Source organism: Perognathus longimembris, chromosome 16 (genome assembly GCF_023159225.1).
Source record: "Perognathus longimembris pacificus isolate PPM17 chromosome 16, ASM2315922v1, whole genome shotgun sequence".
Taxonomy (NCBI): Eukaryota; Metazoa; Chordata; class Mammalia; order Rodentia; family Heteromyidae; genus Perognathus; species Perognathus longimembris.
Window position 1 is genome coordinate 28,749,957 of NC_063176.1, and position 24,532 is coordinate 28,774,488.

At 37.3% G+C, this 24,532-nt stretch overlaps 1 protein-coding gene across 2 annotated transcripts in view; it reads left to right on the forward strand.

Moving 5' to 3' along the window:
- The first annotated feature begins 390 nt into the window (after positions 1-390).
- The window catches only part of Exoc1 (exocyst complex component 1), a 45,687-nt gene continuing 21,545 nt past the window's right edge, over positions 391-24,532 (forward strand). For both annotated transcript variants that reach the window (XM_048363998.1, XM_048363999.1), the window contains exons 1-9: positions 391-543; positions 4,072-4,205; positions 5,346-5,476; positions 10,225-10,384; positions 15,571-15,758; positions 17,966-18,193; positions 18,387-18,519; positions 19,293-19,402; positions 24,336-24,485. In XM_048363998.1, coding sequence (XP_048219955.1) covers positions 4,082-4,205; positions 5,346-5,476; positions 10,225-10,384; positions 15,571-15,758; positions 17,966-18,193; positions 18,387-18,519; positions 19,293-19,402; positions 24,336-24,485 — 1,224 coding nt within the window. In that variant the 5' untranslated portion in view covers positions 391-543; positions 4,072-4,081. The remainder of the gene's footprint in view (positions 544-4,071; positions 4,206-5,345; positions 5,477-10,224; positions 10,385-15,570; positions 15,759-17,965; positions 18,194-18,386; positions 18,520-19,292; positions 19,403-24,335; positions 24,486-24,532) is intronic.

Genomic DNA, 24,532 nt, shown 5'->3' on the forward strand with positions numbered 1-24,532 from the left:
ATTACAGCCATCTGGTCCCAACCTCAGAGATTCTGATTTGACTTCAACTTTCCACGCTTTAAGTCGTAAGGACATAGCGTTCACAGAGTTCTGCATATATATATAGAGATGAAAATCGTTTCATGCACTCTCTTCTTTAATGAATTGCCATAAATACCAGAGAGAATCCTTCTAGAGAAAGATGACAGTGCTGGGCATCAAATCCCCAGGTTCCAATTAGCCACGGCGGGACAGAGGCTCCGCCACGCCCATCGGGTGGGGCCCCGCCCACCAAGGGGGGCCCCGCCCACGCTGTGCCCCGCACCCCTCGGCGTTTATTGGTCGCTCCTTTTTCTTCTCCACCTCTACTTCCTTCTCTAGGTGACAACTTCCGGCGTGGAGTTTGTCACGTGTTCGGATAGAGGAAGTGGCGGAGGAACGGCCACTTCCCGTTCGCGACTTAATTAAGGGGCTCAAGCTAGTACTGGTCGCAGCCGCAGCCCCATCTGGTTCTCGGTCTTGGAGGACCCGCCTCGGCACAGCCGGGCTCGGTCCGGCCTTGCGGTAAGCTTTCGGCCACGGCTCTCCAGTAGTCCCGGCGGCGGCGGGATGAGGAGCGGATCGGCGGGCGCCCGGGTTTGAAGCGGCTCCTGGGTCCGCACCGCGGGGAGCTCTGCTCCCATGGTGGTCAGGCCCACGATGTCCTTTCCCCCGCTCCGTAGTGACCAGGCCCACGATGCACCCACCCCCGTGGTGGTCAGGCCCATAGTGCGTCCCCTCCGCTCCCGTAGTGGTCAGACCCACAGTGGACCCCAAGCCCGCTCCCGTGGCGGTCGGACCACTCCCTTAGTGGTAGGGCCCACGGCCCCAGCCCACCTGTCTTCACAGGTGCAAAGTCCAGTGGGAGCATCCTTTATCCCTTGTTGTCTAGAAATCTGGGAGGACATCCTCTGTCCTCCAGGTTTCGTGTATGTTGTGAATAGCCTGCTCATACACTGTTTGGCGTGGGCCAGGTGAGGAGGGTATGGCATGCCTTCCCCTAGGTCTCCTACTGCACGCTTCCGCATCCCTGTGCAGTTCTTTCTTTAAATGGCAGTGAGTCCTTGGGCCAACTGGGCCTAACCCACACAAGCACTCACTCACAAACCAGCTATTTGTCACGTAGTGTGATGGACTGAGTTTAAAGAAACAGGAACCTTTATCGACTAAGGTAATGAGTGACCAGCTTCTGCTAGAACGATGGCTTCTTTGCCCTGAGAAATAATTTTAGAGGACCACTAGTGATTTGTTTCCTGGAAAATATTGTAAAGACTAGAATGAGTTACCAGACCCATAGAATGTAAATACCCCCAAAGCATGGGTCGCCTGTCTTCACAAACATGTCTATCATTTTCCCAACTAGAACACAGAGCAGTGCCAGGCACTGAGTAGACATGAATATTTGCTAAATGGACGAATGGTCGTTTTAGTGCTTTTCATTGCCTAGCTCCTTTATGAGATATGTCTAGTCCTGTCTTGTTTCATCACTTAACCATGCACCCAATCATTTAAACCAGAGGAACTATGTGGATTGCAAACTTTGGTCACCATTACTTGTTCAGTTGATCAGTTGCTTTTTATTATTACTATATTTGAGTTGTTGTACAAAGGGGTTTCAATTCTTTCTTTTTTTTTGCTTGTTCAGTTCAGGTTACTTCAAGAAATAGTTGTTAAATACCTACAAAGAACTGAAAACTATGGTAGAGCATTACTTCACTTCTACATCCTCTTTAAGATAGCTCTGGAGATTCAGGAGCTTATGATCTCATGAACCAAATAGATAACAAGTTCTTGATTGTTCAGTAAGTGTTATAAGAATTTACATGCAAAACCAATTTGGACTAAGGTCTTTGTTGAGTCAATTTCATATAAACTGTGAAATGTAATTTAGAGGAGATATTTCCTGCATAGAATAGTGTGTAAACAAATATTTAAAGCCCAAAATGAATAGAGTACTTTGTGTGGGAAGTTTGTATTTGGAAACAAGAATGTGATAGCAAGAATGTGGTCTGAGAGAAATGTTTTTTTGGTTGTTTCTACAGTATTGTGGAAACTTACAAGGATGCTGTCACAGAATTGATAGGGACTTTGGTTAATGTGTTGTCAATAGAAAGAAAGAAAAATTAAATTATGTATATAGGAGGAAATAATAGAATATAACAAATGTCCATTTTGGCAGTGGTGGGGGAAACCCAGGTATTTGCTCACAAATCTGAGTTGGAAAGGGGGAATCTTGATAACACAGTACCTGTTACTTATGGCTATCTTGTTAGTTATTTAGACATTTATTAAATATCAACCATATCCCTTTTGCTAAGGTCTGGAAAAACAAAAATGAGTAAGATACCATACTTGCCTACAAAGAACTACTTTTTTTTTTGGTAGTACTAGGACTTAAACTTTGGGGCTTAAGTTTGCTTAAGCCACATTTTCAGCCATACTTTCAATGGTTATTTTTAGAATAGGGCAATGCTTCCTGCCTTAGTTGTACCTGGAAAGGAGTCCACATCCTTTAGGCTTCTTGTAGTGGCTGGGGACATAGGGAACACACCACTTTGTCCAGCTTACTTCTATGAAGATAGTCTCTCAGACTTGTCCCAGCTAGCCTGGAACTGTGATCCTCCTGATTTCAGCCTTCTAAATAGTTTGGGATTAAAAAGGGATCTTATGAACTTTTCTGCCAAGGATGAACTTGATACAAACTCCTCCACTTCTCAGCTTATCAAGTAGCTAGGGTTATAGGTGAGAGCTGTCAGCACTTGACTACCAAGAACTAGTTGTGATGAGGGAGAGAATGCAGCTAGGAAATATAGTTTGTAAGTGCTATTATTAGAGTAGAGGAAAAATGTTGAAAAGTTTAAGAATTATGCTGGGGAGGGAGCTACTTGTATAGGATTTGCATTGTATTAAATTACTGTAAGTAATCTAGCAATTAAACTGCACAGGTTATAAGCAAACACTATGCCATTTTATTTAAATGTCTTGAGCATCTGGATTTTGGTACCACATGGGTTCCTGAAAGCAATGCTCCACAGATACTAAGTGATGGTTTTTGCTACTGTGAACACAAGTACAAATTTTTACATGGAAATATATTTTCAGTTTGGGGGAGGATAGAATTGCTGGATTACCAACTGGGCACTGGTGGCTCACACCTATAATCCTAGCTGCTCAGAAGGCTGAGATCTGAAATCACAGATCAAAGCCAGCCTGGGCAGGAAATTCCATGAGACTCTAAACTCCAATAAACTACTCAGAAAAAGCCAGAAGTAGCACTATGGCTCTCATGGTAGAGTGCTAGCCTTGAAAAAAAGGTTAGAGACAGAGCCCAGGCCCCAGGCCTGGCGTGCACACACACACACACACACACACACACACACACACACACACACACACACATTGCTTGGTTGCATGGTAAACACCATGTTTAGCTTTTTCTGGAACTGGAAAACTTTTCTAAAGTATCTTTTCATCTTTATAGTCTGTCAAAAACACATGGGTGCATTCTTTTTCCCACATCCTCAACACTTGTTATTGTGTGTCCTTTTGATTTTAATGAGTGTAAAGCAATAAATATCTCACTGTGGTTTTTAGTAGCATTTCCTTAGTGATTAATGATGTTGAACATCTTTCGGTGACTCACTGGCTCTTTGTTCATTTGGAAAATGCCTATTCATATCTTTCATTCCGTTTTTAATTGGATTATTTGTCTTTTTGTTGAGTCATAAGTGTTCTCTGTGTAGTAAATTATATTTAAAGATTGAGCATGGATTTAATTTTTTTCTGAAATCTGTGTATGAGAGTGGTATTTCCAAAGATTCTAAAGTCCTTCTAATTTTATTTCCAAATTTACAGCATTATATTTTATGATGTGGGTATATTAGTGTATTAAATCATTTTCCTATGTGTCTTAGTGATGTGGGTATATTCATATATTAAATCATTTTCTCTGTCTTAACAAAAAACTACACTGTTTATGAGTCATAAAGAGGACAGTAGATGTAAAGTGGAATGATTTTGAGAATGAGCATCTGTACTGTGAATTTTTTTCAGCTGAGAAAAGATGACAGCGATCAAGCACGCATTACAGAGAGATATTTTTACACCAAATGATGAACGCCTGCTGAGCATAGTCAATGTGTGTAAAGCGGGAAAAAAGAAAAAGAACTGCTTTTTATGTGCTACAGGTTGGTACTTAGAAGAAAAAGTATTTGTTTGGCATTCTTTTATTTCTTAGGAGGCATTTCATCAAGCTCAAGGACAGGTTAGGCTACACAGTGAGACTATATGTCCAAAATTTTTTTCTTTGTTATTGGAAATTTTGTTGGCCCAACATTAATCTTTGTTTTTACTGAATATTGAGTAGATACAACACATTTCTATGACATAGTCCTAAGATATAAAGACTGATGATAGATCAGCACTTGCATATACCACTCGGTATTATACACTATTCCATTACCCTTGAAGTATCCTGTGTGCCTTTTCTTGATCCCTTTCCCCTTCATCTGCTATTAAGAAGTATCTGATAGGGCTGGGGAGATAGCCTAGTGGCAAGAGTGCCTGCCTCGGATACACGAGGCCCCTAGGTTCGATTCCCCAGCACCACATATACAGAAAAACGGCCAGAAGCGGCGCTGTGGCTCAAGTGGCGGAGTGCTAGCCTTGAGCGGGAAGAAGCCAGGGACAGAGCTCAGGCCCTGAGTCCAAGGCCCAGGACTGGCCAAAAAAAAAAAAAAAGAAGTATCTGATATCCTGAATTTTAATTAGAATTTCTTTGTTTTTGTTTCTTACTACCCTATATATTTGTAATTTCAAGGAGCATGTTGTCTAGTTTTGCATGTCATTCGACTTTACATAAATTAAATTATACTGCATATATTCTTTGTGATTTTTTTTTCTATTCAGTGTTATGTTCTTAGTCATGATTCTTTCATAGAGCTATTCTTTCCTATTGACTGCTGTGGTATATTTGACCATATAAATGTCCCATAATTCACATATCATTTCTCCCAAGTGTGAACATTAGTCTTTTCTAGGTTTTGCTGTTCACACAGAACTTCTAAGAACATACTTGTTTTATGTCCTATCCCTAAGCAAGAATGTTTTTAAGGTAGAAACTAAAATATGGAATTGCTGAGTCAGACTGTAATCTGATTTAAATGCTTTCTGCAGGATTCTGTAAATTTCGCTGTCCAGTTATTATGAAACATTACAGTACCAGGCAACTGGAAGATATATTTGCAATGAGTAAATGAAAAAAAAGTGACTGCTTTTGTATACACACACACACATATTTTTGATGAAAATGTATGTTTGCTCAACAGTGACAACTGAACGCCCGGTTCAGGTGAAGGTGGTCAAAGTCAAGAAATCTGACAAGGGAGACTTTTACAAAAGGCAAATTGCATGGGCCCTTCGAGATCTTGCTGTGGTAGATGCCAAAGACGCTATCAAAGTATGTTTTTCTTAGTTCTTCAACCTGTTCTCAGAAAGTGTCTTTCATTTTATTAACACCATGTTAGGTATTGTAAGATGTCGTGAATCTGTTGCTTTGTGACTGCCTGTCTTCCAGTCTAAAATATATTCTGCCTTCTGCCTCATCACTCCCATGACTCAGACTACTAAAAGGAAGCACATGTGTATTTTTTCATTCTTTTTACTTAAATACTACAATTACACTTATGCACAAGCTACAAAAATTAGAGCAAACTAACCTTGACTATATATTTATCTCTGTATTTAGATTAAGTAGTACAAATTTTGTAAATTAGTATGAGATTTAAAGTGATATGTCATATGTGTTCCTCTTTTTTTTTTTTTGGCACTTCTAGGGCTTGAACTCAGGGCCTGAGCACTGTCCCTGGCTCCTCTTTGCTCAAGGCTAGCACTCTGCCACTTGAGTCAGCGCCACTTCTGGCTGTTTTCTATATATGTGGTGCTGGGGAATCGAACCCAGGGCTACATGTGTACAAGGCAAGCACTCTTGCCACTAGGCCATATTCCCAGCCCCTGTGTTCCTCTTTTAATCTGTGTTGTTTTGTAAAACCTGATTCAATTCATATATAATATAACCAAACTGAGTCTTGCATAGAGAGTCTTTGTGAATCAATGCTTCATTCAGCTAAAGCAGCCCAGCTCGAATTTTTAGGCCAAAGCTTGGATATTGTTCTTCAAATAAAGGAAGTGCTAATGGGTTACATACTTATCTTGAAGAATTTAAATAGTTAGGCTTATAAGGATATAAATCTAATACTTGAGTCACACTTAACATCAAAGATTTTTGAATAATATGATAATTACCTTTAAAGAAGTGCCTGTATTTCTGACAGTTCAAGGCTTTTAGCAGTAATTCCCTGTTTCAAAGAAGTCAAGTGGAGCTCCTCTGATTCAGTTAGATGCTTCCTTCTCCCCTGTAGCCCTGCCCTTCATCTTCCTCTGCAGCCTAAAGGCACTTCCAGAACACTAGGGAATTCTTTATACCACATCCACTTGTATTGTTGGTGGGACTAATAGCCAGGCTTACACTAATGTAAAAGTCCAGGTATACTTTTAACTCCCTAGGTCCCATATGTTTATTAAAAAGCCACAAAGAGGGCTAAGCACTAGTGGCTCATGCCTGTAATCTCAGTTACTCAGGAGGTTGAGATCTGAGGATTACAGTTCAAACTAGCCTGCGACGGAAAGTCTGTGAGACTTTATTAGAGATAAGAATCTCCAATAATAATAAATACTTATTTAAAAAAAAAAAAGAATCTCCAGCAAAAAGCCAGAAGCATAGGTATGGCTCAAATGGTAGATACCAGCCTTGAGTGAAAAAGCTAAGGGACAGCACCTAGGGCTGAGTTCATGCCCCAGTATCAGCACAAATAAAAAGGCACAAAGAAGTAAAAACATAATATTTGTAAAGCAATCTGGTAAGATAAAACTTTGGTTTTACTCTTACTTTGATATAAACCTTTGAAGATCAAAATGCTGAACAAAACAATAAGTTGTTGAGTCAGGTGCCACAGTGTGAAAAGGCAAAACAATTTTAGGCAAGGTCTGCCTATTTGCACTATTCAGATTTCTTCTAAATGTAGATGCCTTTTCTTCGAGAATTTTAGGTATCACAGGTGGAGGCTCATGCCTGTAATCCTAACTACTCAGGAGACTGAAATCTGAGGGTCAGAATCCAAAGCCAGCCCAGGCAAAATGTCTATGACACTGTTATCTCCAATTAACCACCAAAATGCTAGAAGTGGAGCTGTGGCTCAAGTGGCAGAATGCTTAGCATTGAGCAAAAAAAAAAACCTCAATAGCAGTGCTCAGATCCTGAATTCAAGCCCTAGGACTAGCACAAAAAAAAAAAAAAAAAAAAAGGAAGGAAGGGAAGGAAAGAAAGGAAACATAATTTCAGATAAACTAGGCCTTTGCTTTATTCCTAAAGAGCAGCCAGTTTTTGGAAAAATATGAAAACAGTTTGACAAGTAGAGAGAGAGAAACCGGAAGAAGGGAGGGGATGGTTGGAAAGAAAGCTAGGTAATTTCTTTTTTTCAGAAACCTTTAGTAATTTCTGTTACCATGGGAAGTGACGAAGAGTAGAGAGTGTTTGGTAGTTTTCTGTTTAAGAGAAAATATATTAAGGACTTCATAGAAATGCACTTTATTTAAAAACTATTTTTCTTTTCTCTAGTTTTCACTTCGTGATGCTGTTGACTTGCATAATTCACTACCATTGCTGAATGCTTATTTCAATGCCTTCTCAAGGCTGACGCCTCTTTGCTGACTTACTTAATGGATTAGTTTTTTCATTTTATGTGAGCGCCTTGGTGTGTATATACTATATACGGATATAAAATATGAAATTTTTATACATAATCTAACATTAGCCATTTAGTATCACACATTGATTTGTGTGAATGTTGCCACTGGAGCACTCAGCCTCTTTTATGGCATTATGGGAAGTATTCCCAGGGAAGAGATCATTTCCCATCAAGTTTCATGTTAGTGCCAATACCCTTAGATAGTTTTATAAGTGATGAAGCTAATCACCCTCTTATTGTAAATGCTGATTTTTCAGGGAGGCTTACTAAGCTGCTTACTAAGCTCTAAGTTGACTAATAGTAGGACTATTATACCATGCTGTTGTTGTACCAGAGGTCAAGTCTTGATCCCTAAAATAACCCAAGTCTTTGAAGTAAAAGTCCCAAGTAACTTCTTTTCTTGTCTTTAAGGTCCCTTTAAATAATGCTTCAAATGAATGAAATATATTATTATCCTTCAACTCTATAGAGGTCAGACCCATTTTTTAGTTCTTTGAAAGTGAAGGAAAATATACATTCGCATGTTTTCAACTATTAACATAAATCTCAAGCAGTTGTGTAGTTAACAAATACTAGCCTGGTGTGGAATCATTGCTGCTATTTGACTTAAGAGACATGTTGAAAGCATGGTGCAATTCTCTTAGACTGATTTGATTTCTTTGTCTATTGAAAGAACCTGACGCTTTGTGGCATTTATCTTTTGAGACTCCTGTAATCATTCTGTCTCTGCTTTTTACTTCGTTTTTGAAAAGTACATTCAAATGGACATTGTAATTTTTCCATACATTATAATTAGAACATATATTCCTTATCAGTTGTGCATAATAATACATTATCCAAAAATACAGTATCAAGCCTAATAGGCAATTTAAAAAGAAAAATAAGGCTCTTATCAAAATGAGGGTTCAGTGGCTCATGCCTGTAATCATAGCTTCTCAAGAGGCTACAATTCAAAGATTATGGTTCAAAGCCAGCCCTAGCAAGAAAGTCCCTGAGACCTTTATCTCTTAATTAACAAACAAAAAAGCCTGAGCATAAAAGTGCAGGAACAGTACCTAAGCCTTGAGTTCAAGAGCCTTAGGATTGGCTCCAAGAAAAGAAATAAAAAACAGAAAAAAAACCCAAAAACTAAAACTAGAGACTATGCCTTAGTGTAGTGCAAGGCAGTGTCCAAATTCCAGTACTGTCAAACAGACTAGAGGCCATTGTTACCCTCTTAATGGGGAAGCTGAGCCACAAAACCACTAAGTATGCAGCCGACACTCCACTCACAGGCTTTGGGCATAGGAAGAAAATGACCTTGACTGGATATAGTTTTTCATCCAGTTTCGAGAGGCAGTTATTTTTTTTCTTATTATTTTCCTTCTTTCTTTATATATATATATATATATTTATCAAACTGAATTACAGAGAAGTTACAGTTTCATACATTAGGCATTGGATACATTTATTGTACTGTTTGTTACCTCATCCCTCATTCCCCCTCCCCCCTCCCCCTTTCCCTGCGCTCCCCCCCCCCCCCCATGAGTTGTTCGGTTCATTTACACCACAGTTTTGCAAGTATCACTTTTGTAGTTGTTGGTCTTTTTTTACCCTGTGTCTCTCGATTTTGGTATTCGCTTCCAATTTCCTACTTCTAATACCAGTATGATAAGATACAGAGAAAGTGTAGGCACAACCACAGGAAGGTGATACAAGAAGATCATCAATAATAGAGGTTACAGTTAGATATGGCACGTTGAAAGTAGTTACAACTGTGATATAACAATCGTTTCCATAACATGGAGTTCAATTCACTTAGCATTATCTTATGTGTTCATAAGGGTATAGCTATTGGGCTCCTGTGATCCTCTGCTGTGACTTGCCTAAACCTGTTCGAGAGGGAATTTTTGCTATAAGCAAAAAGTGTTCTCTGAAGTCTTCTCTCCAAGTCATTAAGCTTATTTTTAGTGATCCCCTCTCCTCCAAAGAATATCCTCAATTCTTTCTTTGTTGTTTTGTTTTGGTTTTTGCCAGTCCTGGGGCTTTAACTCAGGGCCTGAGCACTGTCCTTGGCTTCTTTTTGCTCAAGGCTAGCACTCTACCACTTGAACCACAGCACCACTTCCAGCTTTTTCTATATACCTGGTGCTAAGGAATCGAACCCAGGGCTTCATATATACGAGGCAAGCACTTTACTACTAGGCCATATTCCCAGTCCCCTCACTTCTTTCTTTTTTTTTTTTTAAATGGAGATTTATTTATTTATGTGCTGGTGCAGGGGCTTGAACTATAATCTTCAGATCTCAGCCTACTGAGTAGCTAGGATTACTGGTGTAAGCCACCAGCATCCAGCTTTGATAAAGATTTTGCACTAATAATAATGTGATCAAAACAGTATATTTTGTTTGCTTTTATGTAGGAAAATCCTGAATTTGATTTACATTTTGAAAAAGTGTATAAATGGGTTGCCAGCAGCACTGCTGAAAAGAATGCATTTATCTCATGCATTTGGAAACTGAATCAGCGATATCTCCGGAAGAAAATTGATTTCGTCAATGTCAGCTCACAACTTTTGGAAGGTAAAATTAAACAAAAAGGTATATGTAAAATCAAGTGCAACTTTTAAATGAATATATAATTTGACATTACTCAAAGTAAGTAGACTATTGAATTACTGTACATCATAAAGGAATTTAAAATTTCATATTGCAGAAATAATGCTATTCATTATACAATACTGATAACATTACATAAAATAACATCACCTATAAACCTTCCCCTGGGAAATAAATACCAATCACATTTTGGTAGATTGCTTTAGGCTTTTTTCTGTGCATATTTAAATAGGGTTTAACAATAAGAAGTTTTCATGTAATTTATCATGAATATTTTTCACATTATTATATACTCACCCGAGCATTATAATAGCATCATAGTATCTAATTGTATATATACCATGATTCATTTAACTATGCCATAATTCATTCTTATATATACCATACTTCATTTAGTTAAATGAATTTTTCAGTCTTTCTTATTTTAAACAGCTCTGAGATGACTGTTCTTGTAGCATATTTTTATGCAGTGAGTTACTTAAAAACAAATCTGGAGTCAGAATCTCTGGGTTCACATTTTTGGCTTTACCAAAATTATGACCTCAAATAGTTACTTAATTGCTATGTTTCAGCTTCTCTTATGTCAGAACCAAAGATAATAGTATCTACGTCATAAGGTGAGGATTGAACTTCTTAATATATAAATGTGATGAGAACAGTGCCAGTTGTATAATACTCAAATATTTGTATTATATTATCAACATAAAATCCTTAGGCATACACTTAATTGTGAAATTTTTTGATCACTATCTTCAAGAATATTACTATGGTTTATTTTGTGTTGCAAGAAAAAAACTTCTCTTAATTATTGGAAATGTACCGTGATACTTGGTACTTTTTTGAAACATACTTTCATGAAGACAAACATTATAAACCCACCTTTCCTTCCTTCTTTCCCTTCCTTCCTTTCTTCCTTCCTTCCTTCCTTCCTTCCTTTCTTTCTTTCTTTCTTTCTTTCCTTTCTCTCTTTCTTGTCCTTCTTTCCTTTTTCTTTCTCTTTCCTTCTTTCTTCCTTTGCTTTTCTTTTCTTTCATTCTTTCTCCCTTCCTTCCTTCCTTCCTTCTTTCCTTCCTTCCCATTCCCTCCCCTCCTCCCTTCCCTTTCCTTCTCTTTCTCCTTCCCTTCTTCCCTCCCTCCCTCCCTCCCTTTTTTCTTTTCTTCTTTCCTTTGTTCTTTGTCAGTATTGGGGATTGAGCTCAAGAACTCATGCAAGATAGGCAGGTGCTTTTACCACTTGAGCTACACTTCTGGCCATTTTTGCTTAGGTTACTTTTCAAGTAGGGTATCTTTATTCCTTTATTATTAGTTGGACCTGTGATCATCATGCCTGTGCTTCCCTCTGCCATAAGATATGACAGGTATACACTACTATACCCAGCCCTTGAACTTTCCCCATAGTTGGGGAAATGCACCAAATGCAGCCATTGATTAACCTGGACTCTCACAAACTTTTTGTTGTCTGGGATATCCTCAAATAGTGACATCAAATCTCCACCTTCCAAGTAGCTAGGATTACAGGCTTGAGTCATGCCACAGTAGGTGTGCAGGTCAAGGTCAGCCTGGGCACAAAAGTTTGGAGACTATATATCTCCAAAATAGCCAGCAAAAAGTTGGATTGGAAGTGCTGCTCAAGTGGTAGAATGCCAGTAGCAAGCCTAAGGCCCTAAATTCAAATTCTAGTTCATGCACACGTGCGTGGGTATGCATACAGACACACAAGCTTCTGTTCTCTCAGAATGGTTGAAACATCTGAAATTGCCAATATCCTAGTTTCTATTCATTTCTTTGCTCACTTGCCTCCATCTGTGTTTTGCTTCTTTTTCTGTTTGGCCATGTACATTGTTGCCCCTTGCAGGTAGTATGCTTTCCAGCATTTAACTAGTGAGCTTGTTTTTGGTTTAGTCTTGATGCTTAGAAGTAGAACAAGTACAGACACTGTGTTATCTAGAGTGGCTGGCCTTAGGTAGGAATGAACTTCTACAGTTGCCACCTGGCAGAATTAGTCCTCAGAATCTGGGCAATTGAGTGTGTTGAAGAAATGAACTTCCAGAAATTTATAGTAATTTTTTCTGCCTCCAATTGTGGATTCATTTGCTTCAAATGCCTTTTTTTTTTTTCTTTTTACCCTTTTCAGAAAAGAACATTCTGGTGAGACAATGATTCATTGACAACCTTGCGGGCTTGTTTTCAAACATGTATTTCCAAGATGTTATTTAGTGCCCAATATGTACTTCAAACCAATATACTCATTAGGAGAACCAGATAGAAAAATACATATTCTACCTGATCTACCTAATGAGGAAGTATTTACTAAATAAAAGCAATGAGAAGAGTATTGCTGCTTTTGATACAATGTCTAATTTTTTTAATTTTATTTTTAGGGCATAAACTAAAAATATAAATCGTTTTATGTTTATATACATTAATTATGATCAGTTTAAAGTATCCTAAGGACATCCTTAAGGATCTCATTTTGAAAATCACTTTCTGTAGATCAATAGCAATTGCTTTGGTTTAATGTTCAGGGAATAGCCCTATTAATGTCTAAAGACTTGTTTTAAGAGTCTTGGAAATCATAGCTATTTACTCCCTTTAAAAAAATTTATTTAGGGCTGGGAATATGGCCTAGTGGCAAGAGTGCTTGCCTTGTATGCATGAAGCCCTAGGTTCGATTCCTCAGCACCACATATATAGAAAAGACCAAAAGTGGCACTGTAGCTCAAGTTGGCCTTGAGCAAAAAGAAGCCAGGGACAGTGCTCAGGCCCTAAGCCCAAACCCAAGGACTGGCAAAAAAAAAAAAAAAAAAAAAAATTACTCCCTTTTTTAAGAAAAGTAAATGTCTCTAGGTTTTGGATGATGTTACAATAATAATAATAGTAATAATAATCACTATCTCTTTTGGAGGTCTAGATAATCATCCAAGTAAGTTACAACTGTTCTAATGTTTAATGCTGTTTCTTGTAACTTCAGTAGCTTTTATTCTTGACAGTTGAGTGTTTCACATTCACTCTTCAGCAGAATAGTTTTCAAAGCAAGAATGTGTTAATGATTGAACTAGAGTGAAGTTTTTATCCGGCTTTTTCTTTTTTATTCTTTCACTTGCAGCCAAACTTTTATTAAACGGTCTTTGGAATCCCTTAGTGCTTGCTTGAACTGCTTTCATGTGTGTGTTTGCCTCAATCTTGTTCCTTCCCCACAGTGTTTTGTGACTAATTCTTGGTAAGGGAGTGTCTAGTAAAGCTTTGGGCCTTGAGTGAAAATAACTACGTTAAATGCATGAGTCACAATTAACCTAAAAATAATCACCAGGAAATGATCTTGTTTCCTACTTCAAGGACTAGTCAGTACTGTTTCTTAAAAGACTAAGAGAAAATAGAAAGATAAATGTACTTTTAGTCATTATTAGAAAATGAATACGAAAAAATAATCACCAGGAAATGATCTTGTTTCCTACTTCAAGGACTAGTCAGTACTGTTTCTTAAAAGACTAAGAGAAAATAGAAAGATAAATGTACTTTTAGTCATTATTAGAAAATGAATACGAAAAATGAACCCTGGAAACTTGACTTCTTATGAATCTTTTCCTTTTGAAGTTGATTTTGATGTTGTCTCTGGAACCTTTAGCATGATGTTCATATGAGATATGGGTAGTATTTAAAAATTTTAAACCTGTGTACTGTTCTACCCAGCTAATATTCTTTGCTTACTTTCCTCTGCTTTTTTCATACCTTTTTACTCTCCAGAACTGCCTAAAGTTACAGAAGGTGCGTAACACCTTTTCTTCTTATTCTATTCCATGTTTTTATTACTTGCCATTGTTATGTACCATTGGTCAGATATTTTAAGAAGTTGCATACAAGGAAGACAAATTTATTACAGAATCCATATAGTAATAAAATTCATGGTATATATTATTGGCTTCAGGAGGGTTGTTTTAAGGGTGATAAAATTATTCTATGAAGCAGTTGTGATCGCTTAAAATACTTGTTTATTTGACATGTTTACTATATAAGAAGCTGCACTGATTGGCTAGGGCAGTCTCTGCCCTCTAGTGGCAATAGTCAGACACACATAACAATTTACCATTTCCACAATCAAATAGAATAAGGACACAGATTTACATACTGGAATCTATATGTAATTGGAACCAAAAATTTTAATTTATTACCCTTCTTTAGAGTAAATCCTTTATTACTTTGAATTAGCCAGCTTTTGTTCTGGGATAAATAACTGTATTTCAAGTTTTATTAAATGTAAATATTCATACAAAATAATAAGTAAAACATGAGTTTTTAATTTAAATCTAAAAATTGTTAACTTTGTTTACAGTTACAAAATATCCTCTAAGGGGTTAAACATTATTTCCTTCATTTTACTTCAGTTAACCCCAAGCTTTCTTATAAGATATACCCACATGTTATTGTATTATTTCCAAAGAATGAACTAAGACATGTCTCAAGAGTTACTATGAAGCATGAAGACTACTTAATGTTTCTGTAATTTCAAACTATCCATTGTTATTCTTATATTAGAGTTAATAGGAGCACTTCTTGGCTATTTTATCTATGCATATTTTATTTGGTATTTAACAAAAAAAGTTCAGTTAATATTTTAAATTCAAGTTTTACATTTAAGTTAATATTTGATGTCAGAATAAATTATATTTTATGGCTACATTTGTTGTTTCCATTAAAAGTATTTGAAAGAAAAAAAGTGTAACAAAGATGGAAAGAACAAAATAATGAAAGAAAAAATGGTACCTGGAAAAAGAAGGAAAGGAAATTTCTTTCAAGTGTTCTAAATTCATAGTCATTATTTTGTTAGAGCAACTGCCTCCTAGGTAGGAAAAAAAGATTAGGTTCATTTCCTTGTGTTTTTGTTTCTGTATTTTAGCTTGTTTGCAGAAATTATGACTAAAGCCTCCTTTAACACATATAAATTAGTGTATTAGACTGCATGCTCTTCGTTAACATATATGGCTCTTTATAAAAATAAAGTTTGAGGGTATTTTTTAATGTTTTAAATTATCCTTCCTATTTTTCAGCCACTAAACATGACCTCTACTTTTAACTGATCTTAACTAGCTTGTGATTACCACGTTCTAGTGCTTCTTCTTGACTGTTTTATTTTGAATTTTACCTTCTTTAAGAATCTGTTCCAAGTGGAGAGAATCAGAGTGTGACAGGTGGGGATGAAGAATCAGTGGATGAGTACCAAGAGTTAAACGCCAGAGAAGAGCAGGATATTGAGATAATGATGGAGGGCTGTGAATACGCAATCTCTAATGCTGAAGCCTTTGCAGAAAAGTTATCCCGAGAGCTGCAGGTGCTAGATGGGGTAAGACTTTCCTGTCATCTGTGAATGTATTTGATAGGTAGCAGATTCTCAAGGCTACTGCATCAGCACTTTGGCCTTTTGGTGTGATTTTTACTCTCTTATTGTATAAGCACATTAACAGCTGCCATCAATCCTTCACTCTGCTTGTTCAAAAGATAAAGCCATTCCCTTAGGCTAGTGAAAGCAGTTGGCTGTGGTTCTAGCATGTGGAATACCCTTGATATGAAGTGACAGAAGAGAAAAGGTAGCCAAGCAGAGCCCATGTTTGAGCTTGATTTCTCCCAGCCGTTAAGACATCTGAGAATAGTTTAGTACCAAAAAATACACTTTTTGGGGCTGGGGATATGGCCTAGTGGCAATAGTGCTTGCCTCGTATACATGAGGCCCTGGGTTCGATTCCCCAGCACCACATATACAGAAAATGGCCAGAAGTGGCGCTGTGGCTCAAGTGGCAGAGTGCTAGCTTTGAGCAAAAAGAAGCCAGGGACAGTGCTCAGGCCCTGAGTCCAAGCCCCAGGACTGGCCAAAAAAAAAAAAAAAAAAAAAAAGCCAGGGACAGTACTCAGGCCCTGAGTCCACACCCCAGGACTGGCAGCAAAAACAAAACAAATAAACCAAAGAATACACTTTTTATGGTTTAAAAAAATAAATAGAAAATTGGAGGCTGGGAAGGTGACTTAGTGGTGAAGTGCTTGCCTAGCATGCATGAAGCCCTGGGTTCAATTCTTCAGCACCACCTATATAGAAAAAGCCAGAAGTGGCACTGTGGCTCAAGTGGTAACTGTGGCTCAAGTGGTAGAGTGCTAGCCTTGAGCAAAAAGAAGCCAGGGACAGTGCTCAGGCCCTGAGTCCTAGCCCCAGGACTACACCCCACCCCCCCAAAAAAGAAAAGAAACCAAAATTGGATGAGAGAAATGAGGTTGACATCAGTAAATACTGTACCAAAAGGGAACAGAATACATGTGAAAACAGTCAGAAACAATCATGGATGTGGCCACTAAAATGTTGTAGAGCCATTTATATGAATAGTTTCTGAGTCTAATCTAAATGTGCAGGGCACTTATGTGAGAATAATCTAAAACAAACCACTTGGAATTTTTTATTTTGTTTTTAAGAAAAGATAGACTTTTATAGTCTCCTCAAAGGAAAGACCTCGGGAGTTTACTCATGAAAGGTATCAAAGTTCTGGAGTCTTACCAGACCCCGAAAGATTGCATGAGTAATACAAGCCTAAAGGCTTGCACACTCATTGAAAACAAAGCTTAGAAGAGGCTTCAAGATGTTAAAGTGGAAAATGTCCTGGAAAGATTCAAAACCAGCTCTGTTCCTAAAAAGATGTCAGTGGTTCCAACAGAAAACAGTATAGAGCATGTCATCTGTGAAATCACAGCATCAAATGATATTCTTAAATCCTTGTCCAGATTTTTCATTATACTTAGGTTACTCATCTTAACCTGGGTTGGCAATTTATATTCTCTTTTCTAAATAATACTGCATATATGTTCTAAGTCATCACATTACTTTGCAACTCAATATGAGATTTGGCAACTTCCTTATTTCAGAGAATTTAAATTCAATTCGTAGAACATCTAGGAAACAGTAATCAGAGCATGACAGTTTATAACTGCTTTGCGTGGCGGGGGGGTGGGGGGGGAACCATAGATGAAAATGAAGAATAAGAAGGATGATAGAAGGAGCTACCTTTTGTATATGGTCTTTCTCAGCCTGTTAGTTCCAGTCACACTTCAGTTATAAATTATTTTCATGTATCCTTCATCGACTCATATTGTACTGCTATCCTCCCAGCTAAAATACTACATAAAAGATTATGCTTTTATTTAGTTTCCTATAGATGTTAAGTAACATAGAACATTGCTGTATCAGGCAGAAGAAATGTGAGAGATGGCATGGTCTAATGCTCCTAAATACACAGAAATGAGACCATGCCCTTTTGATGATACAGTTACTTACACAGTCTGTGGACATAGAGAATATTGAGATATGGTCCCTAACTTTTGTAGAGAGGTAAGTGTGCCTCCACGAAATACTGTGCAAAAACGTGAAACACAAAGTGATAAACTAAAGTAGATGTCAGTATATATCCATTTATACTACTCCGTTTTCAAAGAGATGTTGTCAACATACCTTTATGCTTCTTTTACACACTTAAGCAATGTGAAATTTTATTTTTGTCGTTGACTATATAGGCCAACATTCAGTCAATCATGGCCTCTGAAAAACAAGTAAACATCTTGATGAAATTGCTGGATGAGGCTCTAAAGGAGGTAGATCAGATTGAATTGAAGCTGAGCAGTTATGAAGAAATGCTCCAAAGCGTAAAAGAACAAATGGATCAGATCTCTGAAAGCAACCACCTGATTCATCTCAGTAACACTAATAATGTGAAACTCTTGTCCGAGATAGAGTTCCTTGTGGTAAGTGTTTTTATAAATGACTAATAAAAGCAAAAATAAAAGGATTAGTGACCATATATAGAATTTAATTGTAAACATTTTCTAATTTGCTTATAAGAGCAAGATTGAAAATAATTCCAAAGACTCAGTGATAGGATTGACACCTAGCCTATATATTTCCAAAAGTTCTATGTGTGAGTGGTATGTATTCCAGAACCACATGGACTTGGCCAAAGGTCATATAAAGGCCCTTCAGGAAGGAGACCTTGCCTCTTCCCGAGGCATTGAAGCTTGCACCAATGCTGCGGATGCCCTTCTGCAGTGCATGAATGTTGCTCTCCGGCCAGGTATGTTCTTTGGAGTTGGTAATACTTAACCAAGATTTAAGATTAGGACCATAACTTGATATAATGAGACAACATGAACCACATGGATTAGGATTACATTATTAACTATGCAAAGAAGTCTCACTTGTTTCCAATATATTTCTGTTGATAATAAGAATATTTTCAACTCCTTCTGATTGACCACCAGTGATTTTATCTAACTTCATGATCATGTTTTGTTTGTTTTTGTTTAAAGACAAGGTTCTGTTGCATACCACAGGTTTGCTTTGAACTGGCTATATAGCCCAGGCTAACCCCAAACTTTCGATTCTCTCACCTCAGCTTGATGATTGCTGAGATTACAGGCATGTATCTCACCATGATCTTTCTTTACTAAAACCTAGCACAAAGTCAATTCTTTGCTTAGAACAAAAAGTATATTCTTGTAAACTGAGATTCTAAAGCTTAGTGTACATTGTGAAAAACAGATTACCAGACCCCATCCCCAGATTCAGTGGGTCTGGGCTGGTCCTAGAATCTACATTTTCTATAGTTGCCAGGTGGTGCTGAGGTAAAGCCACTGTTGTATTCTGGTTTTCCTTCTGCTTACATTTTATAAAGCAGATGAATAAACTCATTGTTACTGTTAGAATGTACCTCAGTATTTTTCTGTGCTTATTACCTAGCAATCACAAGACATTGAGTTTAGGAAGGAAAACGGAGAGGGGAAGAAAACACTGAGTGAATCTTTTTTCCCTTATTAAATATGTCAAGACATGCTGTTCTGCTTTCAGGCCATGACATGCTGCTGGCAGTTAAGCAGCAGCAGCAGCGTTTTAGTGATTTGCGAGAGCATTTTGCTCGGAGACTGGCCAGTCACCTCAACAATGTTTTCGTTCAGCAGGTAATTGTAATTTATTATTAAAACTGGCATGTTTCCATATTTATTTGTATATTACCGTAACCTTAAATTCCCATAGAAATGTAATATGTTCAACAAGGCTTGTAATATATTCTTTCAAACATTTATTTGGTTTTAGGATTTTGAAATACATACTTACTCATAGAGGTACTGTGGGCTTCAGCTGCTTAGAATCTAGTTCCTTTCAGCTGAACCCATCTAATTCTATAGATAAAATAGCTATAAAATTAATTATTGATTGCATATACCATTTAGACATGTTGATCTTGTTTTATTTTTCAGTATTTTGATGTGAGAACCAGGGCTGGACTGAATATTTTAAATATTTCATACGCTCTGTGTATTATGACTATACTTTCAGGATAATGACTAACAGCTCATCCATAATCTTCATCTGTACAATTTGCCAATATATTTATATGGAAATAGGTGTTATAATTAAGGATATGATCATGATATATTAGTAACTTTAAGAGTACCTTAGAAGCCAGGCAAAGGCGGCTAATATATGTAATTCTGGCTACTCAGGCTGAAATCTAAGGATCATGGTTCAAAGTCAGCCTGGGTAGGAAAGTCTGTGAGACTCTTATCTCTAATTAACCACCAAAAAGCTGGAAGTAGAGCTGTGGCTTAAGTTGTAGAGTGCCATCCATGAGCAAAAAAGCTAAGGGACAATGTCCAGGCCCTGAGTTCAAGCCCCTGTGCTAGCATACTCACACAAAAAAGTACCTTAAAATTATTTCAATAAAAGGCTATTTTAATAGCACTTAATAAGTTATGTTTCTTATGTTTTTGTCTCTTTTATTCGTTTTATTTAGACTACTAAGTGGAAAATAAAAGAGAAATCTTATTTATCAAGTAATGCTGTCTGAACAGATTGAAATTTTTATTTTCACTTTGCAGTATTCTAAAACAACTGTCTTCATATATTTTATTTCCCATTAGTTTACTCAGGCCCTCCTTCAGCTCTATAACAGGTCCTACTTTCTGTCAGTTCCTGTGAGTACATCAGATTTGGCGCCAGCTTCTCTGGTTTTCTTTTTTATTCCTCTATAAAGTTTGCTCAGCTTAGCAACAAAATCTTTACAGCTTACAACATAACTTTGATTTAAGCCACTCATTACCTACATTTGTAACCATCTTTAAATGTTCTATTTGGCCTAAAAAGACATTTCATCTCACTCTGCTTGCCTTTCTCTTTTTTATTCTTTCCCTTACTTGGTTTCATCTTCACTCATGTTGTCATTGTTTATTAGGCAGTTGAACTGCAAACCAGACCTTGACTTGGGAAAAATGAGTCTGCTCCTGCCCTCCTGTGGCTCACAATCTAGGGTAGGAAGACAGATGTTCTCAGAAAGGGTAAAGGTGAGAGAAGAGCTGTCTGAGCAGAAAGGAGAACCACCTAACAGCATGGGAGGGGGAATCAGCACACTGCCTCCCACCAGAAACATGACAAAGGGTGAACTAATGCAGCAGTGATACTCACTAGACACTGTTGAAAATGAACTAACTATACAACTTGGGAGGGGGCAGGGACCAGAGGGAAAAACCTGGGAGAAAATGAGGAAAGAGGTGACATTGCTCAAAAAGAAATGTAATCGTTACCTAATCTGTGTAACTCTAACCCTTCTGTACATCACCCTTACAGTAAAAGTATATTCAAAACAAAAATAGGAAAGCACATTTAAAAGTCAGTCATATAGGAAGCTAACGCACATTTTTCTTACATGTTTCTTCAGTAATTTCTGTTTCTACACAATCCCTTAGTTTTTAAAAATAACACTTTTTGGCAATGTTGTTAACATTAGGAGATAATGTCAGAAATGCTAGTTAATAAGCAGCAGTCCTTTTTGTATCCTTAACTCTTTCTTGACATGCAGTTGCTATTTTGCTTTTGGGTCTTTTCAACTAATTGGCTATTCATTCAACTAAATGAATGCTTCCCATTTCTAAAAGCCTAATATTGTGTGATGTTCCATGTGAGTGATGCATGTTTAAAACCAGGCTGTTCCACCCTGTGATAAGCTGCACAAGTCTGAAGAATATTTTCCAAGTGCAAGAAAGTGTGTGTGTGTGTGTGTGTGTGTGTGTGAATTTGTGTATCAGATTACCTAAGAAAAGAGTTGGAGAACATGGAGATTTCTATTCCTGGTTGAGAGACTAGCCAGGAAGATTTGATTAAAGTACCATGCGCTCATATCTATTTCTCAGTCACTAAATTTTGTAATATAGATCTTTCACCATCTCCTTGTTTCAACTTTTTTATTGGTATATATTAGTTGTGTGAAATTAGAGGTTTCATAGTAATATTTGCATATATGCAGTTTCTGAACTTTGATCTTATCCTCTCTATGTTTAACTCTGTATGATAGGTCCTTCCTATTTTTTCTTTCTTCCTTTCTTTCCTTCTTCCTTTCTTCTTTTTCTTTCTCTTTCCTTCCCTTCTTCCCTCCCTCCCTCCTTCCCTCTCTGCCTCCTTCCTTCCTTTCCCTTCCCTCTTCTCTTCTCTCCCCTCCCTTCCTATCTCCTTTTTTGTCTTTCTTTTGTTAGGGCTTAAATGCAGGGCCTGGGTGCTATGCTGTCCCTGAGCTTTATTGCTCAAGGCCAGCACTCTACCACTTTGAGCACAGCAACACTTTTATTTTCATTTTAAATTGGAATGATAATCTTACCTTAATTTTCCCACAGACTGACTTAAAAACTGTAATAAAGAAAGGACTCAGTAATGAGGGAGGTTTTAGTGGTTGGAATGTCCTATATTTTATACGTCCACTTTACTTAAAGGTAACTTGGCAATGTCACAAGCAAACTCATCTAGGTTAGGATTTTTTTCTTTCTGAGTATTTGATTTAAAAGAATCTTTTCTTCAAATAAAAATAAAGCATAACCAGTAAGTTTTTGTTTTGTATGTGCATCACTAACAGAATCTCTCTTAAATTAAACAGATTTAAGGGCTGGGAATGTGGCCTAGTGGTAGAGTGCTTGCCTCATATACAGGAAGCCCTGGGTTGCTTCCTCAGCACCACATATATCAAAAAAGCCAGAAGTGGCGCTGTGGCTCAAGTAGTAGTGGTAGAGTGCTAGCCTTGAGTAAAAAGAAGCTGCTCAGGCCCTGAGTTCAAGCCCCAGGACTGGCAAAAAAAAAAAAAAAGTTTTAAAAATTTAAGCCTTTCACAATTCACAATAGCCCAAATATGGAAACAACCCAGATGCCCCTCCACAGACTAATGGGTCCAAAAAATATGGTACCTATACACAATGGAATACTACATAGTGATTAGGAATGGTGAAATATTGTTATTCGCAGGGAAATGGTCAGAACTCGAACAAATAATGTTGAGCGAGACAAGCCTAGAACACAGAAAACAAAGGGGCATGATCTCCCTGATATATGACTGTTAAGAAAGGGAGATGGAGAGACAGTAGAGACCAAGTCTGTGAAACCAAAAACTACTTGTCAAATAGTATTTCCCACAGGATTGGGTCAGCGACCCAACAGTATGTAACTAAAACCAAACAATTACTCAACACATAAAGGTCAAAAATTGACCTCTCAGTGGAATACAATAGCTCAAAATCTATGTATGTACGTTCATATAAGACTACTGTCGACATATTGTCTAATATCGACATTGCATTTAAAGCCCTAGGCGAATTTTCTTGGGCGCGGCCACATGGCGACTGTATATGTTCTTGATACATTGTATATTGTATATATGTCTACCTGACCTAGAGAAGGGAAAGAAAAACAGGGCGTAAGATATCACAAGAAATGTACACACTCCCTTATTATGTAACTGTACCCTTTTTGCACAACACCCTGTCCAAAAAATTTGTGTTCAATTAATAAATAAATTTAAAAAAATTTAAGCCTTTCAAGCTCAGAGTGCTAAGCTATTGCATATCAACACATTTATAATAGCTTTATATACCTTTTCCAGGAAATTAACTAGACTCCAAAATTAATGGGTTTTGTTCCTTTAATATAGTAGTCAACAAATAACCTTCTGACTGTCTAGACAAATCAGGTTGGACATCTCCTCTTTTAATCTTTCAGCTCTTCATTCTTGGACACTAGCATAACAAATGTTCCATAACAAATGTTGACTAAGTAGCAGAGGAGAACTAGATAATTTAAAAGAGCCAGAAGGATTATCAGTTGATAGGTAGATAGCTATATCAATTAGCACTTGCAGTTTTTGAGTCTAATTTAAATGCTTTTGTTCAACATGTTTATAAAAGACAACAGAAATGAGACTATTGACCAAGGTTTCAATTCTAGATTTCTTCCTGTATGACCTGAGCAGATCACATAATCCCTAGAGATTCAGTTTCTTTTTTTTCAGAAACAGGAATTATATAATCTACCATGTCTGTATTTTTCCAAGCAAGTATCAAGATACATGATCTGACTAAGGCAGATTTTTAATTTAATTTACATAAAAGTCTTGTCAAGGTTTAAAAACAGACCCGTGTAGTTCCTTGCCTAGCAAATTAATGAAAAAGTTTCAATTACATCATTACTAGGGATTACTGGGAAGCCCCAGGATATAGTCTTTTATAGTCCTTCCAATCTCTAAAACTCTGTGTTATATGTTTTTGTTTGTTATTGAATGACTTCTCTATTTAGAGTATTTGATGCAGCCTCTATTGTTTATTTACTTAATAAATTATACAATACTGTGATGTTAACTCCTTAAAAGGTGGGATGAGTAGATTTATTACAATGCCATTCTTGCATGACTATGATTAACTTATAGTAGTCATACATACAGGATGATGAAAGTAGATAGGTAAGTACTGTTCTATTTTTCTGTGTTCTATTTTGCTTGACCACATCTCACAGTTGTTCAGAATTTTCTAAATAACAATGTTTTTTGCACTGTCAATCATTTATTTACTTGTTTTACTCCAGGGTCATGATCAGAGTTCAACTCTTGCTCAACACTCTGTTGAACTCACTTTACCCAATCATCATCCATTTCATAGAGATTTGCTCCGGTATGCCAAGCTGATGGAGTGGCTCAAGAGTACAGATTATGGAAAATATGAGGGACTAACAAAGGTATGGATTTATTGTCACTTACTCCCTGAGTAGAGAGCATACCATTT